Here is a 21,005-nt window from a genome sequence, read left to right on the forward strand (position 1 = left end):
TAGTATATTCAACTATATTTTATTGTTCTGAGCAACACTAAAATGGCCATATCTCTAGAGATCCGTAAGTCTGAAAATGGCTCATAAACAGAATTATGATTTCAATCGACACAAGATTGATTTCGCTTGATCGCATCACAAGTAAGTTACTGCATTTTCTGTACATCATTTAAACTCATAAAATATTCAGTACATAATCTTGCGGCAGGATCTCTTAAGAATTGTGGCAAAGTATAGTGTTGCATTTTATGAAGATACAATTTGAGCGCAGATGTATCTGATTTCATTACATAATGCGCTATTCCTATTGAAATCCATACACCCTGTATGGAAGACATGACCTTAATCTCTCATGTACTAGGGGGTGAAGATTTCAAATGGAGTTGCCCATAAGCCCTTTAAAAATTTCAGATCAAAGTCATGCATTGTTGGTATATCCATGAGAGAAAAGAGAGATAAACAACTCAATCTCCTCCATTGACTAAGCATGTGATGAACCGCACCTTAAGGGCTGGGGTATGAACGCTTGGACAGTATTTATTGTGGGACATTAGAGCACATCAGACATATCGAATTGCATTCTGAATACGAAGAAAGTTATTCTGATATCAATAATTTTGATTTTTTGAAATTGCATTTAATACACATTTTATGGCAAATCATTAAAATTGATATTTTTGATATTTAACAGTACTTGAAGTAAACTTTATAAATCTGATGATTTATACTTAATGTGTATGTAGGTGGGATGAAAAGTCGACGATCAATTGAAAATTATGACCTTTCGTATTGAAGATATGGATTTTTTTCCTAAAACACCAAAAAAATTAGGTCTTTTGGGAAAAAATCCATATCTTCAATATGAAAGGTCAAAATTTTCAATTGACTGTCGGCATTTTCTCCCTGCTACATACACTTTAAGAATATATCATTAGATTTATATAATTTACTTTCGAGGACTGTTATATATCAAAAATTTGAAAAATATCAATTTTTATAATTTGTCATAAAATTTGTATTATATTGTGATTTTCAAAAATGAAAATTATTTGATATCAGAAAGACATGCTTCAGATTCAAAATGCAATTCGATAGCAAAAAATACTGTCGAAACACAATAAACGCTCCTTTTAGATCCCTTAAAGGGATTCCCCGATGATTTTGCTTTCCCGCTTTCACTTGCCCATCAATACTTTCCTTGTCTCCTGCAAGTGTTCAGATGACATCAAGACCCATTAAATATGAAAAACACATGTAGGAAGTGTTTTTTACAAAGTGCAAAGTTCACCCTCATTGAAATACTGTGGCGAGTCTTCAATGTTTATCTCCAATTAAGTCCGAGCATATTACCCACAATGCACTTCGATCTGAAATTGCAAAAGGGCTTATTCAGGTAACCCCATTTAAAATCCACACCCCCTGTGTGGGAGATTAAGGTTATGTCTTTCATAGGGAGATTATGGATTTCTACTGGAACCCAATTTTAATGCAGGTGTACTTGATTTCATTATGTATTGTATGGGTACTTTGTTCACTTACAAAAGATTGAGAATTCAGTCTAATTAACCCTAACCCTGCCAAACATAAAAGAACTCTCAATACACAAAACAACTACAAGTAAGTATCCCACCTGATCCTGAGTCATCCTCTGAACACACCTATAGGCACCAAAACATTGGCTAGCAAAGGTACTGTAAAGGGGATATTTTCATGAGCAGTTATTTTTATGATTTAGAGTAAGAGAGACATTTTGCAAAAGTTATTTTCGCGATTGCCAAGTCCTGCCGTGCCCTGTTAGCTCCTGTTGCATATATTCACAAGGTGTTATTTTTGCGGTTGAAGCTCCAATCGCGAAATTCACGAAAATTAAACCCCGCCAAAATGTCCCCTTTTACAGCACACACCAGTGGTATGATCTCTCTGGATCTAGTGATATCCCTTTTGCCAAAAAAAGCACCTGGGGTATTAAGGTTAAGAAAGTACTTCCTTTGAGCAAAAACTTCCAAATAAACAGAATTATTGTCAATGATCCAGCAACCAGGGAAGTTCCCCACCCAGGGGGTTATCCCTTCTCACCCCAACCACTACCCCCTCACCTAGGGGAACTCCCAGAACTGTCCCCACTCCACCAGGGGATGTTGGACCCTACCTTTGTACTTTCTCGCTGGTCCTGATATATCTTGATTGTTGTCTTCACCCTTCCCTAATTGCTCTCTAAATTCCATAATTTGTGTTACTAAATCTGGCCGGCAAATTTTCTCTAATGCATGCTCCAAGTAGCTGAGGTCATCTGCAGAGATAAAGAGAGAGAAAGGTACAAAAATAGTCGATAAATTGATCAATGCACTTGACATCCACTAGTGGAAATTTACAATGAGAATCCTTTCAAACCGATGAGAATTAGACAAAATTAAGAGAATTGAACATTTTCCCATTCCTATAAAACTTTCTCATCCAAATGAATAAGAAATACTAATTAACATGTCAACAACCTGTCACATTGTTTTAAATATGAAACATTTAACATGATAAGGTTGTTAACACGGTAATTAGTAGTTTTCATTCGTTTGGATGAGAAAGTTTCATAGAAATGGTAATATTTTCAATTCTCATAGTTTTGTCCAATTTTCAGCGATTTGAAAGAATTTTTATTATAAATTTCCACTAGTGATCACATCTCCATGTGTACTACTCATGATTAAAGAAAATATGTGACGTGTCATGTCAAAAGGAGACACCTTTGGGCAGGATCATAAATGGAGAATTAACCAAAAATCTGTCCGGGGTGATTTTTTCACAATTTGAGTTTGTTGTGAATTTGTGATGTTATTAAGGGAACTGGAATGAGCATTTCGACAGTATTTATTGTGGGACATGAGCACATCAGACCTATCGAATTGCATTCTGAATACGAAGAATGTCCTTCTGATATCAAATAATTTTCATTTTATGAAATTCACGATATAATACAAATTTTATGACAAATTATTAAAATTTGATATTTTTAACATTTTTGATATATAACAGTCCTCGAAGTAAATTTTATAAATCTAACGATATAGTCTTAAAGTGTATGTAGCTGGGAGGAAAAGCCGACGATCAATTGAAAATTTTGACCTTTCATATTGAAGATATGGATTTTTTCCCCAAAAGACCTAATTTTTTTGGTGTTTTGGAGAAAAAAACCCATATCTTCAATATGAAAGATCAACATTTTCAATTGATCGTCGGCTTTTCATCCCACCTACATACACTTTAGGTAGAAATCATCAGATTCATAAAGTTTACTTCGAGTACTGTTAAATATCAAAAATATCAATTTTTAATGATTTGCCATAAAATGTGTATTACATTGCTAATTTCAAAAATCAAAATTATTTGATATCAGAAGGCCATTCTTCGTATTCAGAATGCAATTCGATATGTCTGATGTGCTCTAATTTCCCACAATAAATACTGTCCAAACGTTCATACCCCACCCCTTCATGTTAAAAACATTGTCGGATAGTTTCAGACCAGAATATAACTGGCATCTTGTATTTTTGAGACATTTTTGAAGTTAATTCCTACTCTTAACATTGTCAATAATATTTTTAAAGGCCGATATCTCAATTTCAAATTTTATAATGCCATAACTTATGAATTCAATATCTTCGCTTAGGAATGTCCAATTTCATTGGAGAAACAGCATTGTGGAGCAAAATATCTCTTTATTTAAGATATGTAAAAATCTCAAAATTGATAAGCTACCCAAAAGTGTCTCCTTTTGACATAACATGTCACATATAGCATTAAAATGTTGTGGATTAAAAAAAGTTCTTTTCTGCTTTGCAAGATGAAACATAACTTCCATATTTCTTCATTACATTTTAGTGCTGTAATATTCTGAAATAGGGCAGTATACTGTATATAGGCAATATTGCTGCATGGACAGATGGAAAAAAAATTCTGGCCATCACGTCTGGCTTTGAAAGGGCAAGTGGCTGCATTAGATAATTAGCAAGGTGATAACATAAATCACAAAAGTGCATTTATGTGATGGATGATTGATACAAGCAATGCAAGTCGCTTGTTGCTAAAATAGATATTGAGCTATCATGTTGCAATCCCAGGGTTGAACTCCTCTTGTAATGATGATGATGATGATGATGATGAAGATGATGATGACGACGACGACGACGACGAGATGATGATGACAAGAATGATCTTGAGCAATCTCAATGATGATGATGATTATGTCTTGACAAGCGGCAGTGATTCAGAGTTGCCCGTCTTTTTTCTTTCTCAGTAACACTTTCCCTCTCCTCCGTCCCTTCCTTCTCTCACTCCATCTTTGATCTTTTAAATGATCACTTTGAGAAAGATTTCCAATCTTCTGCAGATAATCAAAGAATTCTCCATGATTTTTTTATTTTGTCTCTTTTTTCATTTGGTATGACATCTTGGCAAGCAGCATTGCTGAATTTTCTGAATTGCCATCTTCCTTCTCTTTTTCTCAGTAAGTTTCCTTCTCATACCTCCCTTCCTCTGTAACACTTTCCCTCTCCTTCCTCCCTCCCACTCTTAAACGCCCTCTTTGATCTTACAAGTCTCAGATTGAGAAAGATTTCCAATCTTCTGCAGATAATCAAAGAGTTCACCATGTTTCTTTATCTTAATTATCTTTCTCTTCATTTGGTATGACATCTTGGCAAGCTGCTGGCAGAGACTTCACTTCTCCAGAGTTGCTGTCTTCCTTCTCTCTTTCTCAGTAATAGTTTGCCTCTCATCCCTTCCTTTCTCAGTAACAGTTTCCCTCTCCTCCCTCCCTTCTGCTCTTTCACCCCCTCTTTGATCTTTTGAGTCTCACCTTGAGAGAGATTTCCAATCTTCTGCAGATAATCAAAGAGTTCTCCATGTTTCTTTATCTTGTCTCTCTCCTCATTTGGGATGACATCTTGGCAAGCTGCCGACAGAGACTTCACTTCGTCTTCCGAGATATTCTCACCAAGACGCTTCAGGAAGTTCTGGAATGATTCTTCTCCCATATCCTTCAGGTGGGTTTGAGTTGGTTACTGGAATTTATCTGAAACTGTAATAAAATGCAAAAAAAAACATGCTATCATCAGGAACTTATTCTCCTTTTGGCAGATTTTTCTGACAGATGTTTCAGCAAGTTATGAAGGGTATTGTACTTGCATCCATCACGTGGTTTGACTGGAACTATAATTGAAATGCAAAGAAAGTTAAGTTTAAAACTAAGTCAGTAAAGCACAGGGGCGTAGCCAACTTTCTTGGTCGGGGGAGGGGGGTGGGGGCAATACAAATTTCGGGGCACAAGCAAATAAAAATTGCAATTGCATCAAACAATACTTATACAGGTTTTGTTATTTTGAGTATGTACATGTCTTTGAGCTTTCAAAAAGGCTTTACTGGGATGATTTGCGCGCTAATGCACGCACACGTTTTGTATTTTACACTATTTTCGCCCATGATAGGGATGAAAAGGGCTTTAATTGTGACAATGTGTGTGTCCAGCATGCAAAAATTTTGTATTTTTAATTTCAATTGTTATTCCATTCCAGTTGGTTTATTGCATTATACACTCTATTTTAATCACAACTTACATTATGCCCTTCAAAAATTCAGACATACTACAACACACTTGCAGCTAAGGACCAATCGAAGTAGGGCAAAATCATGCTATGTCCAAATGCTGCAGTTATATGAGCATGACCTGTTCTGGCGCATAGGAGGTGCACAAGTCATTGTGTCAATGTAATCCGTTGCTACGTTACACGCGGAACTTGTTGGTGGATATCAATAACTTCCACGCCTGTGTGTGTATATCATCTAACGAGCGATAAGATTGGAATGCACATGTGGTGTGGTATGCTGAGGTTATAAATGGAATATGTATCATATATTTATCAATGATTGCTATGTTCTCCCTTCCTTAAGAGGTTAAAGCAATAATAAGTGATTTGCATAAAGAATAGCTAGATCGTATTTAAATGTTAGTGTTCACTGATCACATTGTCCCTAGTTTCGAGCCAACAAATGAGGTAAAAAGAAGAAAATTACTATTTCATTCCAGTGCCTACAATGCGTGTATTTATAGCCCGTTTGTGAAGCCAGGATTTAAGCCTCTATTTAAAGAGTGTATACTCATACACAAACCAGATTCTTAACACTATACTGCCATTTCACTGAATGGACCAATTACATGTGATATTACAGCATAAAACTAGATGGACCGCGGTTCTCGGATGTCGCGGTTTTCGACGCACAGTGTCGACCGTGATGCCTCCACCAAAGGGAGCGATGGGGCACTCAACAGTTGATACAAAGCAGTTTTTATCAATTTGACCTCAGATAATCTCTGGGTGACCCCAGATGACCCCAAAATGACCTTCCAAAAATTTGGCTCTAAATGTTGATTGTATGTACCAAGTATCATGGCCATACAACAGTTTTTGCTCATTTGACCTCAGATGACCCCTGGGTGACCTCAGGTGACCTTGACCCACTAACCAATACAAACTCGTTCTGCCTGGGGTCAAGACGCACCCACCCACCAAGTTTGAGGAACGTGCACCCCTAGTCTCTGAGAACAGAAGTAAATAAGGAAAATGGGCCCCCTGACCTCAAATGACCTTTAACCTCAGTATATGACCTTGAATCTCACCCAAAAAAAAGTAGCCAGAGTTTTTGACCATGACCCACCTATCCTGAAAATCTGAAGTCAATCCGCCCATGCATGCCCGAGATATAGCATCCGGACGGAAGCACGGAAGCTCGGAAGGACGGAAGCACGGACATTGCAAAAACAGTATGCCTCGCGGTGGAGGCATAAAAATTGATATCTCAGAGCCTTGCAACTCATTAACCAAAAACATGCTAATGAGTTATGACCTACTTCAGTCAGCCAATCAGAACATGCAGGCTAGCCAATCAGAGCATGCAAATCCGCCAATCAGAACTCATACCGCAAATCAGCCAATCATAATTCAGCATCCATTCGTGATGGGATTATTAGAGATCATTTGAGTGTATGCATGTCTCAAGTATCAGTCAAAGCCCCATTAAATAGTAGCTTTAAATAAATCTGCATGCCCTGGCCTATATCTATTGTGCTATTCTAGTTGAAATCTGCACCCCTATGGAAAACACGAGCTTTATCTTCCACACAGGGGGGTTTAGACTGCAAAATGGAGTCATCCATTCATCCTGTGTAGAAGATTAAGGTAATGCCTTTCACAGGGGGTGTATGGATTTTAACTGGAATACCCCAATCATCTATGTCCTGAAACTGAAACAGGCTGGTGACATTTGACTTTTTTTCCTGCTATTCTGCTCAGAGAAAGGAAGTTGTGGAAACCACATATACGACTAGAATACTTCCATTAGGTAGGCATACTTATAGGCTACATCTATTTGGTGATTTCCTGAATGCCGCATACATCAGAGTTCATCAAAATTCAGATCTGGGCATTTTTGGTACATGCCATCATGTGTGTACAGGAAAGTCATATCGTCAGCCTACTACGCTAATTGCCCAAGCCATTTTTGTAATTTTGAGAACTACAAAATGTGGTTCAAGCATGCATCAGTTACATATTCATCCTAATTATTTTGGATTATTCCCTTTCATTTGTATCATTATCATTTGTTCTTGTGCAAATATTGGTGAATAAATATGTTTAAATGCATGCTTGAACCACATTTTGTACTTTGTTCTCAAAATTATAAGGCTGAAAAAAACCCAAAAGTTATGTCTCAAAGACCAATTTTGCATTTAGCAAAAATATTGTCAAATGTGAATTACATTTCTGATACACCAGAACAAAATTACAACAGTGGCCTATGGAGCAGTGTAATACACCTAATCATGCCTTACTCGCAAAAGCAAAATAAGAATCAACTGAAATTTTGGGAATAAGCCTTTTTCATGGATATCTACCGAAATATGTCATAAAAAGAGGATGTTATCCCTGGGGATGCTGTGATCACAAACAAAATTAAATATAAATGAAAATAGGAAATTCTCAGAATATTAAAAACCTGACATTTTTTAAAACCCTTCTAAATAATCCTGCAAATACATGAAGAGAGGATTAACATATTAAAATATGATGTATAACTTTTGGCAAAAGCACAAAACTAGACACTTTCATTAAAAATTTATAATTTCCTGTGCAAAAAGCCTTTTTATAACAAAATGCAGGTTGCATAGTTAATCTTCCCTTGTTTTATTCAGAAAAGCTTAACAACCATCACCTGCCATTTAAAGGCACCTTCAGATCCCTTGAGGACTATAACAAAATCTGTAAAATATTTCTGAAATTGCTTACCAATGGTTGATAAATTCGGAAAATACTCTTAAACCATTTACTTTTTAGTGTATGTAGCTGGGATGAAAAGTCGACGATCAATTAAAAATTTTGACCTTTTGTATTGAAGATATGGATTTTATTTCCAAAACACCAAAAAAGTTAGTTTTTTTTTTGGTAAAAAAAAATATCTTTAATATGAAAGGTCAAAATTTTCAATATTGATCATCAGCTTTTCATCCCAGCTACATACATTTAAGTACATATCATTAGATTTATAAAGTTTACTTCGAGGACTGTTAAATATCAAATATTTACAAAATATAAAATTTTAAAATTTGTCATAGAATTTGTATATATCACACATTTCAAAAAAACCAAAATTATTTGATATCAGAAGGATATTCCTCATATTCAGAATGCAATTTGAGAATCTGGTGTACTCTGCCGCTCCCACAAAAAATACTGTCCCAACGTTAATATCCAATTCCTTAAGAGTAAACATCATCCATCTATATCTCACACCTGGTGTATATGGTAATGACTAGTTATCAGTTGCTTCCTGGCATATGTAAGCACACATTACTATCAGGGCTTCAAATATAGGGTGTCTCTCAGTGTATCCTGTGCAAAATCAAGGCAGTTAAACCCTGAGCACTACCTGTCGATATAACATTGCCTCTGATTGGTCAATTACATGATATCTTCATTTTAATCACCAATCAGAATGGAGTTTTGCAAATAATTCACCCCAATTTTTTTGGGTGGTGAAATTATTCTAACAATGTTGCTGATTGGTCCAATTGATAATAGGCAGGTAGTTCTCATGGGGTTAAGCAGTGCCCTGTGTCATTACCCCTCCAGTTTTCAGGTACCATTCAACCACACAATCAGAAAAAAATGGGAACCGCCACAAAAAACCGATCGCTGCTGGTGGCAAGAACTTTCGTACTATGTACATTGAAGTTCACTTTTCAAAGGGCGTACTGTTGTTAGGATAACAAAAACGAGTGGTAAGAAAGTCTACTAAATGACCTCAAAAGGTCAAGTTATCTGTGAAAATAATAATAGCAAAATTGCGACAAGACCTGTCACCCTTGCGAGTGAAAATACAGCTTATTTAGCCAATCTCAACATGAGGTCATCAAGAAAAATATTTTTCTTAACATATTGAACTAACACAACAGCTATATTATGGTACTTCACAATACAGTAATGGGAAGAAAAGTGCAAATGTTCAGCATTTTTTGGCATAAATAATTTTGACAAAAAATGATTTCACAGACATAAATATCAATCTCTTTAATTTGTATATAGCCACCATTCCTAGCTCTGCCCCTGTGTATTAAACATTTATTTTAAAAATGTATAAAACAAATAAACATTGTGCATTGTTCAAAATTCCAGTCAAACAAGTACATACGCATGGAATTTGTGCAAAAAAACATAAGGAAATAAGACGTCAACCTACAGTCTTAAAGGTTAAAAAAACCACACATGTAGCTATTTCCGATTGTTTTCCTACAGAACAGCACATTTTTGTTTGATTTTGCCCCAAATGGAGGTCAACATGGCCATAGCAATTAACTTGATAAGTCAAATTCAAACAAATTTGACAGTCAGTACCTACAATCTTTTTTTCTGTTAGTTTTTCTTAGACAGCCTGTATATGATGGCCATTTACTTCATCATCTATTTGTTCCACTATTCAGCCTTAACAAAACAAATTGATGTTGACAGTTTCCATGCAGGAGGGAATACTGGGGTACTGCACATGGAACATGAGATCCGGATTGATATACATCAATGTGTGTCCATCCGTGATCCGCATCAACTGTCTACATGGGCACTGTGATCCGCATTAGGAATTGATCATATAGTCACAGTAAATCAAACAATTACTGTCCTTAGCTTTTGTCAAATGCTACAGATCACTACAAGTGGTTTAAAAATGTGTGTGAGGAAGTTGATTTTTTAAGATTTAGATCTGAGGGCAATACTTGTAAACTTGTTATGTCTCAAAGCCCACACGCGCGTTCGTTTTTCTTAGCACATCCATGTCAGCTGAAACAGCAAATTCAATTTTTTTTAATTCATTTTTTTTAGTTTTTTGTCGTAAAATTATGAAATCATGAGACAAATTTGGAAGAAAAGTTACTTGTACTTCAATTGTGTAAATCAACCACAATTTCAAACTGTGTACTTTTGAACACTCGAAAATGACATCTTAATTCAAAATTTTGTTTTAAAAAAACCTTTAAAAAAAAAAATTTAAAAAAAAACTCATTCCGCATTTGTTTTTGAAGCTTCGAGACATAGCATTAATCTTTTTTTTAGCCTAAGCATGTTACATTGTGTGCAATGTATGGGCTCATGTTGCAATGTTGTCTGTGCAAACAAGAAAAGTTCACATTTATCCACATCTCTTAAGTCCACATTGATGTGGGTCTGGCCTCCCATGTGGAGTCGCTAATAAAATCATGCTCATCCATCAGGACACTGTTCCTTAACCCCAATATGTTTGCATATTCATAGCATGACCTTTTAATGTCTTAGGTACAAAAACTCTACTCCACAACTTAAGGTCAAAGTTTGAGCTGTACTTGTTGAATGGAGGTCAATGGACTATGCACTGGACATGAGGATATCATGGCTTTTATAGTGATGGCTGATAGTTGATATATGACAGTCTGGAAACTGACAAGCAACAAGCATCAAACGGTTTAGGTTTCATAAATGGTGGTAATGAAGAAATGGATGGTTCACTCAAAATGTGTCAGGACTAGACATAGAACAGGCACCGTGAAATTATCAAGACTGAAATTGTTTTTATGAAAATCTCAACTGAAAAATGGTAAATTAGGCTGCATTTTCAAAACAGACCTATAAGATAATAAATACTATCTACTGAAGATAGTAAAGTATATTTTCTTGAATACCTGCTATCTAATCATAGTAAACCTTCAATAAAATTAAAAACTGATAAAGACTTAAAATGTCATGTACTGGAAGCAAGGAAATTAAAAACTACACCTACTCAAGATAGCGAAATTAATACATAATGATAAGTAAGTGCACCTGTTAAAAATATACATAATAACTGTCCAGAAGATGCTACTCAGTCCTCGAATTAACCCACAGCACCCATGGCATTTTACCGTAGGTGCCCATCCCCACTGCCATAATGCCCTCAAAATATGTCCTTTACCCAAGGCAGTCTTGCCATGCCCTCTAATGAAGTTGCCGTCGGTGCCCCAGCCCTGCCCCTTCATTTATAAAATCATCTATGTTTGTGTGTGTTTTCTTCACTTTTGAGAAATTGCCTTGATGCCCTTCTCAAATTTTCAACAGTTGCCATGATGCCCTCTTGAAATATTACAAACTGCCATGCTGCCTTGCCTTTTCAGTGAAAATCCAAGGCAATGTCCAACTTGCCCTAAAAAGGTTGCAGTGCCCCTTCAGATCCTTAATTCGAGGGCTGATGCTACTGAAGATAGCAGTTATTGTTTATATTTATTAGATACAATTTATTAATTTTGCTATCTTCAGTAGATAGCAGTTTTTGTTTATATATTTATTAGATACAATTTATTAATTTTGTTATCTTCAGTAGATAGCAGTTATTGTTTATATTTATTAGATACAATTGATTAATTTTGCTATCTTCAGTAGATAGCAGTTATTGTATATATTTATTAGATACAATTGATTAATTTTGCTATCTTCAGTAGATAGCAGTTATTGTTTATATTTATTAGATACAATTTATTAATTTTGTTATCTTCAGTAGATAGCAGTTATTGTTTATATTTATTAGATACAATTGATTAATTTTGCTATCTTCAGTAGATAGCAGTTATTGTTTATATTTATTAGATACAATTGATTAATTTTGCTATCTTCAGTAGATAGCATTCAGTAGATAGCAGTTATTGTTTATATTTATTAGATGCAATTTATTAATTTTGCTATCTTCAGTAGATAGCAGTTATTGTTTATATTTATTAGATACAATTTATTAATTTTGCTATGTTCAGTAGATAGCAGTTTTTGTTTATATTTATTAGATACAATTGATTAATTTTGCTATCTGCAGTAGATAGCAGTTATTGTTTATATTTATGAGATACAATTTATTAATTGTGCTATCTTCAGTATAGCAGTTATTGTTTATATTTATTATATACATTTGATTAATTTTGCTATCTTTAGTAGATAGCAATTATTGTTTATATTTATTAGATACAATTGATTAATTTTGTTATCTTCAGTAGATAGCAGTTTTTGTTTATATTTATTAGATACAATTGATTAATTTTGCTATCTACTGAAGATAGCAAACTTATTCAATTTTATCTAATAAAGATAAGAAATGACTTAGCAATTCAGTGATTGCTATCTACCAAAGATAGTAAAATTAATAATGGTCATCTATATACTGTATATAGCAAAATTATTAATAGTTCTCTTCTGAAGATATCTACTGAAGATAGCTAGTCAGTGACTGCTATCTACTGAATATAGTCAAATTAATAATTGCTATCTACTGAAGATAGCAAAATCAGGAACAGCTATCTTCTAAAGATAGATAATAATTGATATCTACTGAAGATAGCTATTCAGTGACTGCTATCTACTGAAGACAGTAAAATTAATGATTGCTATCTGCTGAAGATAGCAAAATCGGTAACTGATATCTACTGAAGATAGTAAGATAATAATTGATATCTACTGAATATAGCAATACAGAGACTGCTATCTACTGAAGATAGTAAAATAATAATGGCTAACTACTGAAGATAGCAAAATTTGTAACTGCTATCTACTGAGGATAGTACAAAAATAATTGCTATCTACTGAAAATAGCAAAATCTTTAACTGCTATCTACTGAAGATAGTAAAATAATAATTTATGGAGATATAGCAAAGTTAATAACTGCCTTCTGCTGAAGATATCAAAATAACCGCTATCTATACAGACGACAGCCAAATCAATCATTGTTATCTACTGAAGATAACAAACTTGTCAACTACAAAGCAGTGGCGAGTGCAAGTTTTCAAAAGTGGGGGGAGGGGGGTCAAATGTTATAATTCCCCCAACTGAAGCATTTTCGCTACACTCCCTGTCATCATTTCTAAACCAAGGCGCTCAAGAATCTAAAAAGTGGAGGGGGGGGATAATTTTCACTATTAACAACTTCTAACCATATTGCTATTGCCTATTGTAGGCACCCTCTACCCATCCAGTTAAGTGTATTTTCAGCTATTTCTCCCCCTTGTGCGCATGCATGCTTATTGTTACTGAGCTGCTCACTGACCGTACAAATTTAAGCTGATGGCCATTTGAGTAATTAGATAATAATATTACACACTAATATTTTGACGATATGGTAGGCCTATAACTTCTTCATACAAACCGTAAAAAGCTAAATCCATTTGACCATTGGGTATTAAATTTGAAATCCACACTCCCTCTGTGGAAGAGTTAGCTTAAATCTTCCACAGGTGGAGTATAGATTTAAAATGAGACAATTGGGTAACTTCTATTTGAAATACTCACTCCTTTTGTGGAAGATATAGGTAAAGCTTTATACAGGGGGGTATGAGTTTCAAACTAATTAACCCTAGCCTATTCTATCTCAACAATGTACTCTCTAGTTTGTGGAAGACATTTTGTAAATTTGCCACAGGGGTATAGCAGATTTTAAATGGGATATCCTATTTATGCACAAATGCAATATGTTCAGCTTGATAGAATAAATCCCCACCAGCATTGGGCTATTCCAATCAAAATCCATACACCCCCTATGGAAGACATGCCCTTAATCATCCACACAGGGAGTGTGAATTTTAAATGGGATTACCTAAACGTGAATCCATTTGAAATCTACACCCCTTGTGTGAGAGATTAAGGTCATATCTTCCATAGGGGGTGTATGGATTATAACTGGAATAGCCCATTTCTATCATATTGATCTGTACAATTCAACTAATTTTTACATTTCTGATAATTTTCATATTTTTATATCAGAATTAAAACTGAGCATGTAAAATGGACTGTGATCCAAAATTAAGTTAGATCAAAAAGCTTACATAATTTGCAAACAAACAAACATGACTTCTGCTTGAAGTTATTGTAAGAAATTAATGTAATTAAAAGTGAACCAATGATTGTGTTAATATTTGTAATTAACACTTGTAAATATCATGTCAGATTTTGACCTTGGCATTACACTTGTCTATTCAGTAATAGCAAAAAACCAAGGGGTGTATGGATTTCAACTGGAATAGCAGACTTACTGCTTATCCAAACATGGCAAATGATAAATATATTTTTTTAAATCCCTTTTAAAAGGGATGTACCAACAAAGGATGAATTACAATTTTTTAAAATATAAACTTGGTTAAAATATTTTGTAAGTGTAAAGATTATCATTGTTAGGGGTGTATGGATTTCAACGGGAATATCATACTTGGCCTTACTGCTTATACAAACATTGCATTGCAAATGATAAACATATAAAAAATAGGTCAATTTCAGCATATTAGGCAAAAATAAACATGTTTGTTTCTTGTGGCAGGTCAAAAAAGTCAAATGCAAAATAGGGTTTTTATAATCCATGTCTTCAAATGCTGCAAATTGTAATGGGAATTTACAGTGGGTCTCTACGACACACAAAAATATCATATGTGACATGATCAAGGGGAATGAGTCACATGTCTGCAATTTTCAATTAGAGTTTTTTTAAATCATTTTCTGGCAGTTTAAAAATGCTACATTTTGATGCAAATCCCATCAAAATCGGACATCTGGTTACTGAGTTATGGGCAATTTATCAATGGCTGAAAACAATATAAAACAAAAGCAATATTAGCGACATCCAACTCATTTCCCTTGATTGTGTCACATATAAAAATTAGGTCAATTTTATTATTAGCTCATGACTTGACTAAACCCCTCAGCCCCATCATAAAATGGTTACAGTAATACAGGACAAGAGGTCATATTACTTCCTGCCAACACCGCATGAATTCAACATAAAACATTCATGTTATACCATGGATACTATGAGCTACTATGGATGTTACTAAAACATTAATGTCATTATTGAGTTACCATGCAGGCATGCTGGTTTTATCAATTAATGCTATCAGCTGTAGACAAACAAATAGATGTACTATGTATGCACCAAATGAGATCAATCTACAGCTGCAGGGTTCTATTTTCCCCTGAACTAATGGGCTACTTCAAACAAAAAACAAGGCACAAATTATGCCAAATTAAAAAGTACTTTGTCTTAAAGGTAATAAGGAAGCTGGAAATTTAATGTGGTATTAATTTTTTAAATGTTTTTGTAAATATTTCTGTTCTAAAATGATATTTTATGTGTATGTATGATTTCTGTCAAATTTTAATTTTGTTATTCTTTATTCAAAATGTTGAAATAATATTTCTGCCAAGAAGGGTTGTTGTCCATTTTAAGCTGAAATAACAAGGTAAAGTGAAAGAAACCCACTGGTTATTTTGGCCATTTAACGTGCAGTTCTATGGGAGAACATAAAGTCATAATTTTTTTTAATTATGACTTTATGTCGAAGTTTGCTCTGTTGTCCTACAAAGACAGCGAATTTGGCTGATTCAATTTAGGTGCAAGTTGAGACATGTGTAAACATTACAAATATGCAAAACAATCAGGTTTGAAAAAAAAACCAATTTCATATCATAAGATCGTACAATATGGCTTTAATTGTCAACATATATTGTAATTGTCAACAGATTGCTTCTAAAATGGGTAAAAATAATGGTATCACTAATTGTTTATAGGGTAGAATATTGCAAAATCATACTTGTTAAATATACCCCCCTTCTCCCAGAGTTCCAAGAATTTCCAGATCCAATGGTTGTTGTTCATTTTTTTTAAAGAGAAAATTTGCTTCATACCTGTAGGACTAGATATTGTATAACCAACTGAATGCATAATTTATGCGCAAGCAATGAAATCAATATGGTAGCTAGTATTTTGATGCTTTGGGAATAATGATAATTGTATGTATAAATAATTATAAGGCTAAAAATTTATAGTCATTTGAGGCATTATCATACATCCAGTCTCTTATTTTAGGTTTTCTAGCCACCCAGGGTTGTTGAATTTTTTATTTAGAAAAAAAATTTAAAAAATAGGATTTTTTTTAAATTTAAATCGGATATTTTTTGATTAAATCAAATCAAGAATTGTTATACCCTATGATAAAGTCAAAAGAGTACCAGTGGAATGCTAGTCATATGCACAATACTACCAATCCTACCAAGTATTTACAAAAAAATCAACACATGTTTTTACATATGAAAATTTCAAATAGAGGTATTTTAATTGTATCCAAAAGTTGTAGAAACATTAGGAATGAAGTAAAACAGTCAATTTAAGAAATTAATTTATTTACATTCATCAAAAATGGAAAAGGTTGATTTAAATCAGTGATTTTTAAAAACAATCAAGTGATTTAAATCAAATGGCGATTTAAATTGGTGTGATTTAAATCAAACAACCCTGCGGCCACCTACAGGAAATAATGTTGTTTTTAGCCTAACTATGCTACAATGATTCCAACAGTTAAAGGAAGGTGCCCCGATATATTTGGAAAATGGAATTCTTTAAAACTTACATAGGGGCCCTTAATATAAAATGTTGTCCCTTTCAAGCATTCATGCAAAAGAACATGTAAATGTTCCTTGTAATTATGACTAATTGCTTATGGAATAAATGAAGTACCGTACTGACTCGAGTATAGTCTCACCCCGCTTTTGGGTGAACATTTTTCAAAATTGGGGGTGGGACTATACTTGAATTTAAAAAAAAACCTATTTAAAAGTTATTTATTTTTTCGGCTTTGGAGTGTCCCTGGACCTAGACCTAAATGCTAGGATCATTCATGGTTGATTAATGATATCAAAATGCATTCAAACTCAATTCATTTTGATATCATTAATAGAAGTTGACATGAAAACAAAGTATCAATTTTCATATTAAAACACAAAACTTCGTGCAAAATTCAATTTTTTTAGGTCAAACATGAATGATCCTAGCATTTAGGTCTAGGTCAAGGGACACTACAAAACCGAAAAATGGTGTTTTTTTTTAATTTCTGAAAATTTGGGGGTGGGACTATACTCGCGTCAGTACGGTATTATACTGGTAGTCACAGTTTATTAATGATAATCATGTAGTAAAATGATATAAAATGAAAGGTCCTATTTTTCTCATTAACATATGGAAATTAGGAGTTCCAAATTGGCGTATTTCCAAAGATGATATCAAAACGTCTTGGTGCGCTCCCATGTCCCACCAAAAATACTGTGCAAACGTTGGTATCCGATTTATCAAGGGTTGGCAAAATATTTTGCAAAATATTGGAGAATCTGCTATGTAATTATCTTGTAGATACAGCATTTTTACTAGGAAGGAGAGTCATACTTTAATGCACAAATTTCCCTACAGCAATATTGATATAAAGGAAATAAAGTACAGCGGATATTTTGGTCAACGCTGCAAATATGTATGAATGCAGGCCGCCATCAATAAAGCGGCAAATGATATTTATATGAGGCATAGTAAATTCAGAATTCAATACAGTAGGAATGCCCTACAAAAGTTGATGCAGTATCTCCATATTAAAGGCCCATTTAGTGATTTGCTCAGCCGGACGATTATAAAAATCATCAAAATTCAGATTTTGGTACCTTTGTCATTGTCATCATAGATATGCTAACATAGGCTGCCAGTGGTTCAGCCGAAAGCCACTTTTTAAGATAAAATAAGGCATCTTACATGAATCTGTAATTTATGTACTGACAGTATATAAATTAGGTACATTTCTTTGAATGTGGTTTCAAGATAGTCAACACTGCTGTTTTCTTTATTTTCTGCCCAATTTTGCATTTCAAAAATTCCAAATGACAATTTGAATGACTTTTCCTTCAGTTTTAAGCAATTTATAAACAATTTTAATCAATGCAATATTTGCCAAAGCTCACTACCTTTCGCAAGATGATGTGAACTACCAAATCGCAACAGTTTAAAATAGTCAGTTGCTAACCTTAAGGGGGTACTACACCCCTGGACAATTTTGTGCCTATTTTTGCATTTTTCTAAAAAATTATAGCACATTGGTGACAAGTAAGATATGTATATAGGGGCAAGGACTACAACTACTGCACTGGAAATTAAGCAACTCAAAGCAAGTAGTTATTGATTTTCTGATCAAATATTGGTTTTCCCTCATTTTTGACTGCAACTCCACAACTGTTGTCTGTGCTGAAATAACAATTTCCAGTGCAGAAGTTGTAGTCATTGCCCCTATATTATATACATATCTTACTTGTCCCAATGCGCTATAATTTTTGAGAAAAATGCAAAAATAGGCACAAAATTTGGCAGGGGTGTAGTACCCCCTTAAGATATTAGCATGTTATTGTAAAAAATTGCTATGCAAGCTGAAATTTGTGTAGCAGGTTGTCCAAAATGGGGCGCATTTTGCTCTGTTACACAGGGTAAATCGAACGCTAGAAATAATTCATTTGAACCTTATTTCTTGTTTTTCTAAATATATTTTTATTTCAAATCCAATTATTTTTTGCACATATCAGTAGATTACAATATGCATCAAATTCAAATATCAAAATATTAGACTTCCAGTTTCATGCGATATTATTATTAATAATGTTCAAATATATAAGAAATTGCACACATTATTTGGTCATCTCTCTTAAAATCAATATTGGTGATACACGATTCATTCTCTTTTATTGTGCTACATGCGTGTGCAACAGATGTGGGCCCGTATTGCATACTTTATTACATACACAAATATTGCCTAGGCAAACCATGCATCAAAACAAACAATACCAACCTGGTATCCAGAGATGCGCTGCAAAAACAAACACTGCTCTGGCATTGTACATTTTCAGTATATATCCGGCCTGTCACCAATAGGGTATCATTTATGTACATCCTCTACATTAAGGTGGGTCGGAGCTAATAGTGTTTGTGCTCAAATATTGCGAAAAATAAGCCCTTACCCGGTACCCGCACTCCGTGTATCCTCGGGCATTTATGCTCGTCGAAAATTTTGCGAAATTACATGTAGGGGTATTTTCAGATAAAGAAACGCAATTCGCGAAACACCAATGAAATGGTAATTTTTCATACCACTTGTTTGTGAAATACAAACAAAGGTGCTCTTCATTTATGTATCACATGTATATAAATCATTGTAGTTTCATTATTCTTCATTTTATGAATCTATGCATAACTCATCTCAGTTTCATTATTCCGTCTGGCACACATTACACATCACATCAATGTACGACGCATAGAACCGCAAATACCAGTCATTATGCCCTATATGCGTTTCCGACAGAAAGGGGTATATTAGAAAAGTTGTTTGTGTTTTAACGAAAAAAGGGGCATTTATTGAAGGGCAAAAAATTCGCACAATCATTAAAAATGGGGGCGTTTTTATCCTGAAAACTTCGCGAAATTAGATGAAAAAGGGGGTGTTTTCAAAGTTCGCCGACGAGCATGGGTGCCCGTGGATACACAGAGTGTGGGAACCGGGGCCCTAACTTACAGGGAAAGATATGGATTCAATAATTGAGATCCCAAAGCCCTAGTGTGTAATGTATTTATTTTTACTGACTCCATCAGCAGGATTTTTTCTGAAAGGGAGGAAATTGGCTACAAATGTTTATGTACAAAAAATTCTTGCAGATTAATTTGTTCAGCAAAGATATCGTGAAATTTGAATTTCGTTCTGGTATACCAGAACGAAATTACAACACATTGTCTATGGAGTAGTGTAATACACATAATCTGCATAACTCGCAAACGCAAAATCAGAATCAACTGAAATTTTGGGAATAAGCTTTTTTCGTGAAAAAGACTGAAAAATGTCATAAAAAGAGGATGCTAGGATCACAAAATACGTACTCCTTAAATCTAGCTTGTTTAGTTTGGATATAAAAAGAAACATGCTTCACAATATGGAGATATATTTCATTAAGCTCATGAGGAATTGTCATGAGCAAGATATATATGGCCATTTTAACGGAAAGAATAAGCTTTCAGAAATAGCAAATTTCCTTTGACCTTTAAATGCACCAACAAGAAACAGCCAAAGCCTCCTAGGTAGTTGCCCTGCAATGAGACGTCTTCTTAAGGCACTAGAAGCAGTAGGCTATTCCAGTTGAAATTCATACTCCCCCTATATAGAACACATAACCTTAATCTCCAACACAGGGGGTGCAGATTTCAAATGGAGTCACCCATTCAGGTAACCCCATTTGAAATTCACACTCCCTGTGTGAACGAATATGGTCATGTATTCCATAGGGGGTGTATAGATTTCAACTGGAATAACCCATTTAGCAGACACAAACAACTAAATTTGTCATTTATAAAACCTTGCCCTGTGCAAAACATGTCATCAGCTTTTCATACATAGTTACACTGCAAATAACAATGCCCGCTCCCCCGCACTCAACACTATCGTACATCAATTTTTCAAATACCTTCATTGCACAGATTTTTCATTCCATTTACCTTCTTTTCATGCAAAATTGTGCAAAATAATTACCCTTTTTTGTTCTTCATAAATTATGAAAGTATAAACACCTTCCAATGAAACTTATGCTTG

The 21,005-nt window shown here is 34.3% G+C and overlaps 1 protein-coding gene across 2 annotated transcripts in view; it reads right to left on the bottom strand.

The window, feature by feature from the left end:
• Window positions 1-21,005, bottom strand: part of LOC140169755 (astrocytic phosphoprotein PEA-15-like) — a 96,478-nt gene that overhangs the window by 4,113 nt on the left and 71,360 nt on the right. For both annotated transcript variants that reach the window (XR_011861395.1, XM_072193061.1), the window contains exons 3-4: window positions 4,850-5,071; window positions 2,150-2,290 (exon numbers count right to left, since the gene is read on the bottom strand). Coding sequence is in view for 1 of the 2 variants with exons in the window: in XM_072193061.1 (XP_072049162.1) it covers window positions 2,150-2,290; window positions 4,850-5,027 (319 nt within the window). In the remaining variant the exon portion in view is untranslated. The remainder of the gene's footprint in view (window positions 1-2,149; window positions 2,291-4,849; window positions 5,072-21,005) is intronic.

Source organism: Amphiura filiformis, chromosome 14, assembly GCF_039555335.1.
Source record: "Amphiura filiformis chromosome 14, Afil_fr2py, whole genome shotgun sequence".
NCBI lineage: Eukaryota > Metazoa > Echinodermata > Ophiuroidea > Amphilepidida > Amphiuridae > Amphiura > Amphiura filiformis.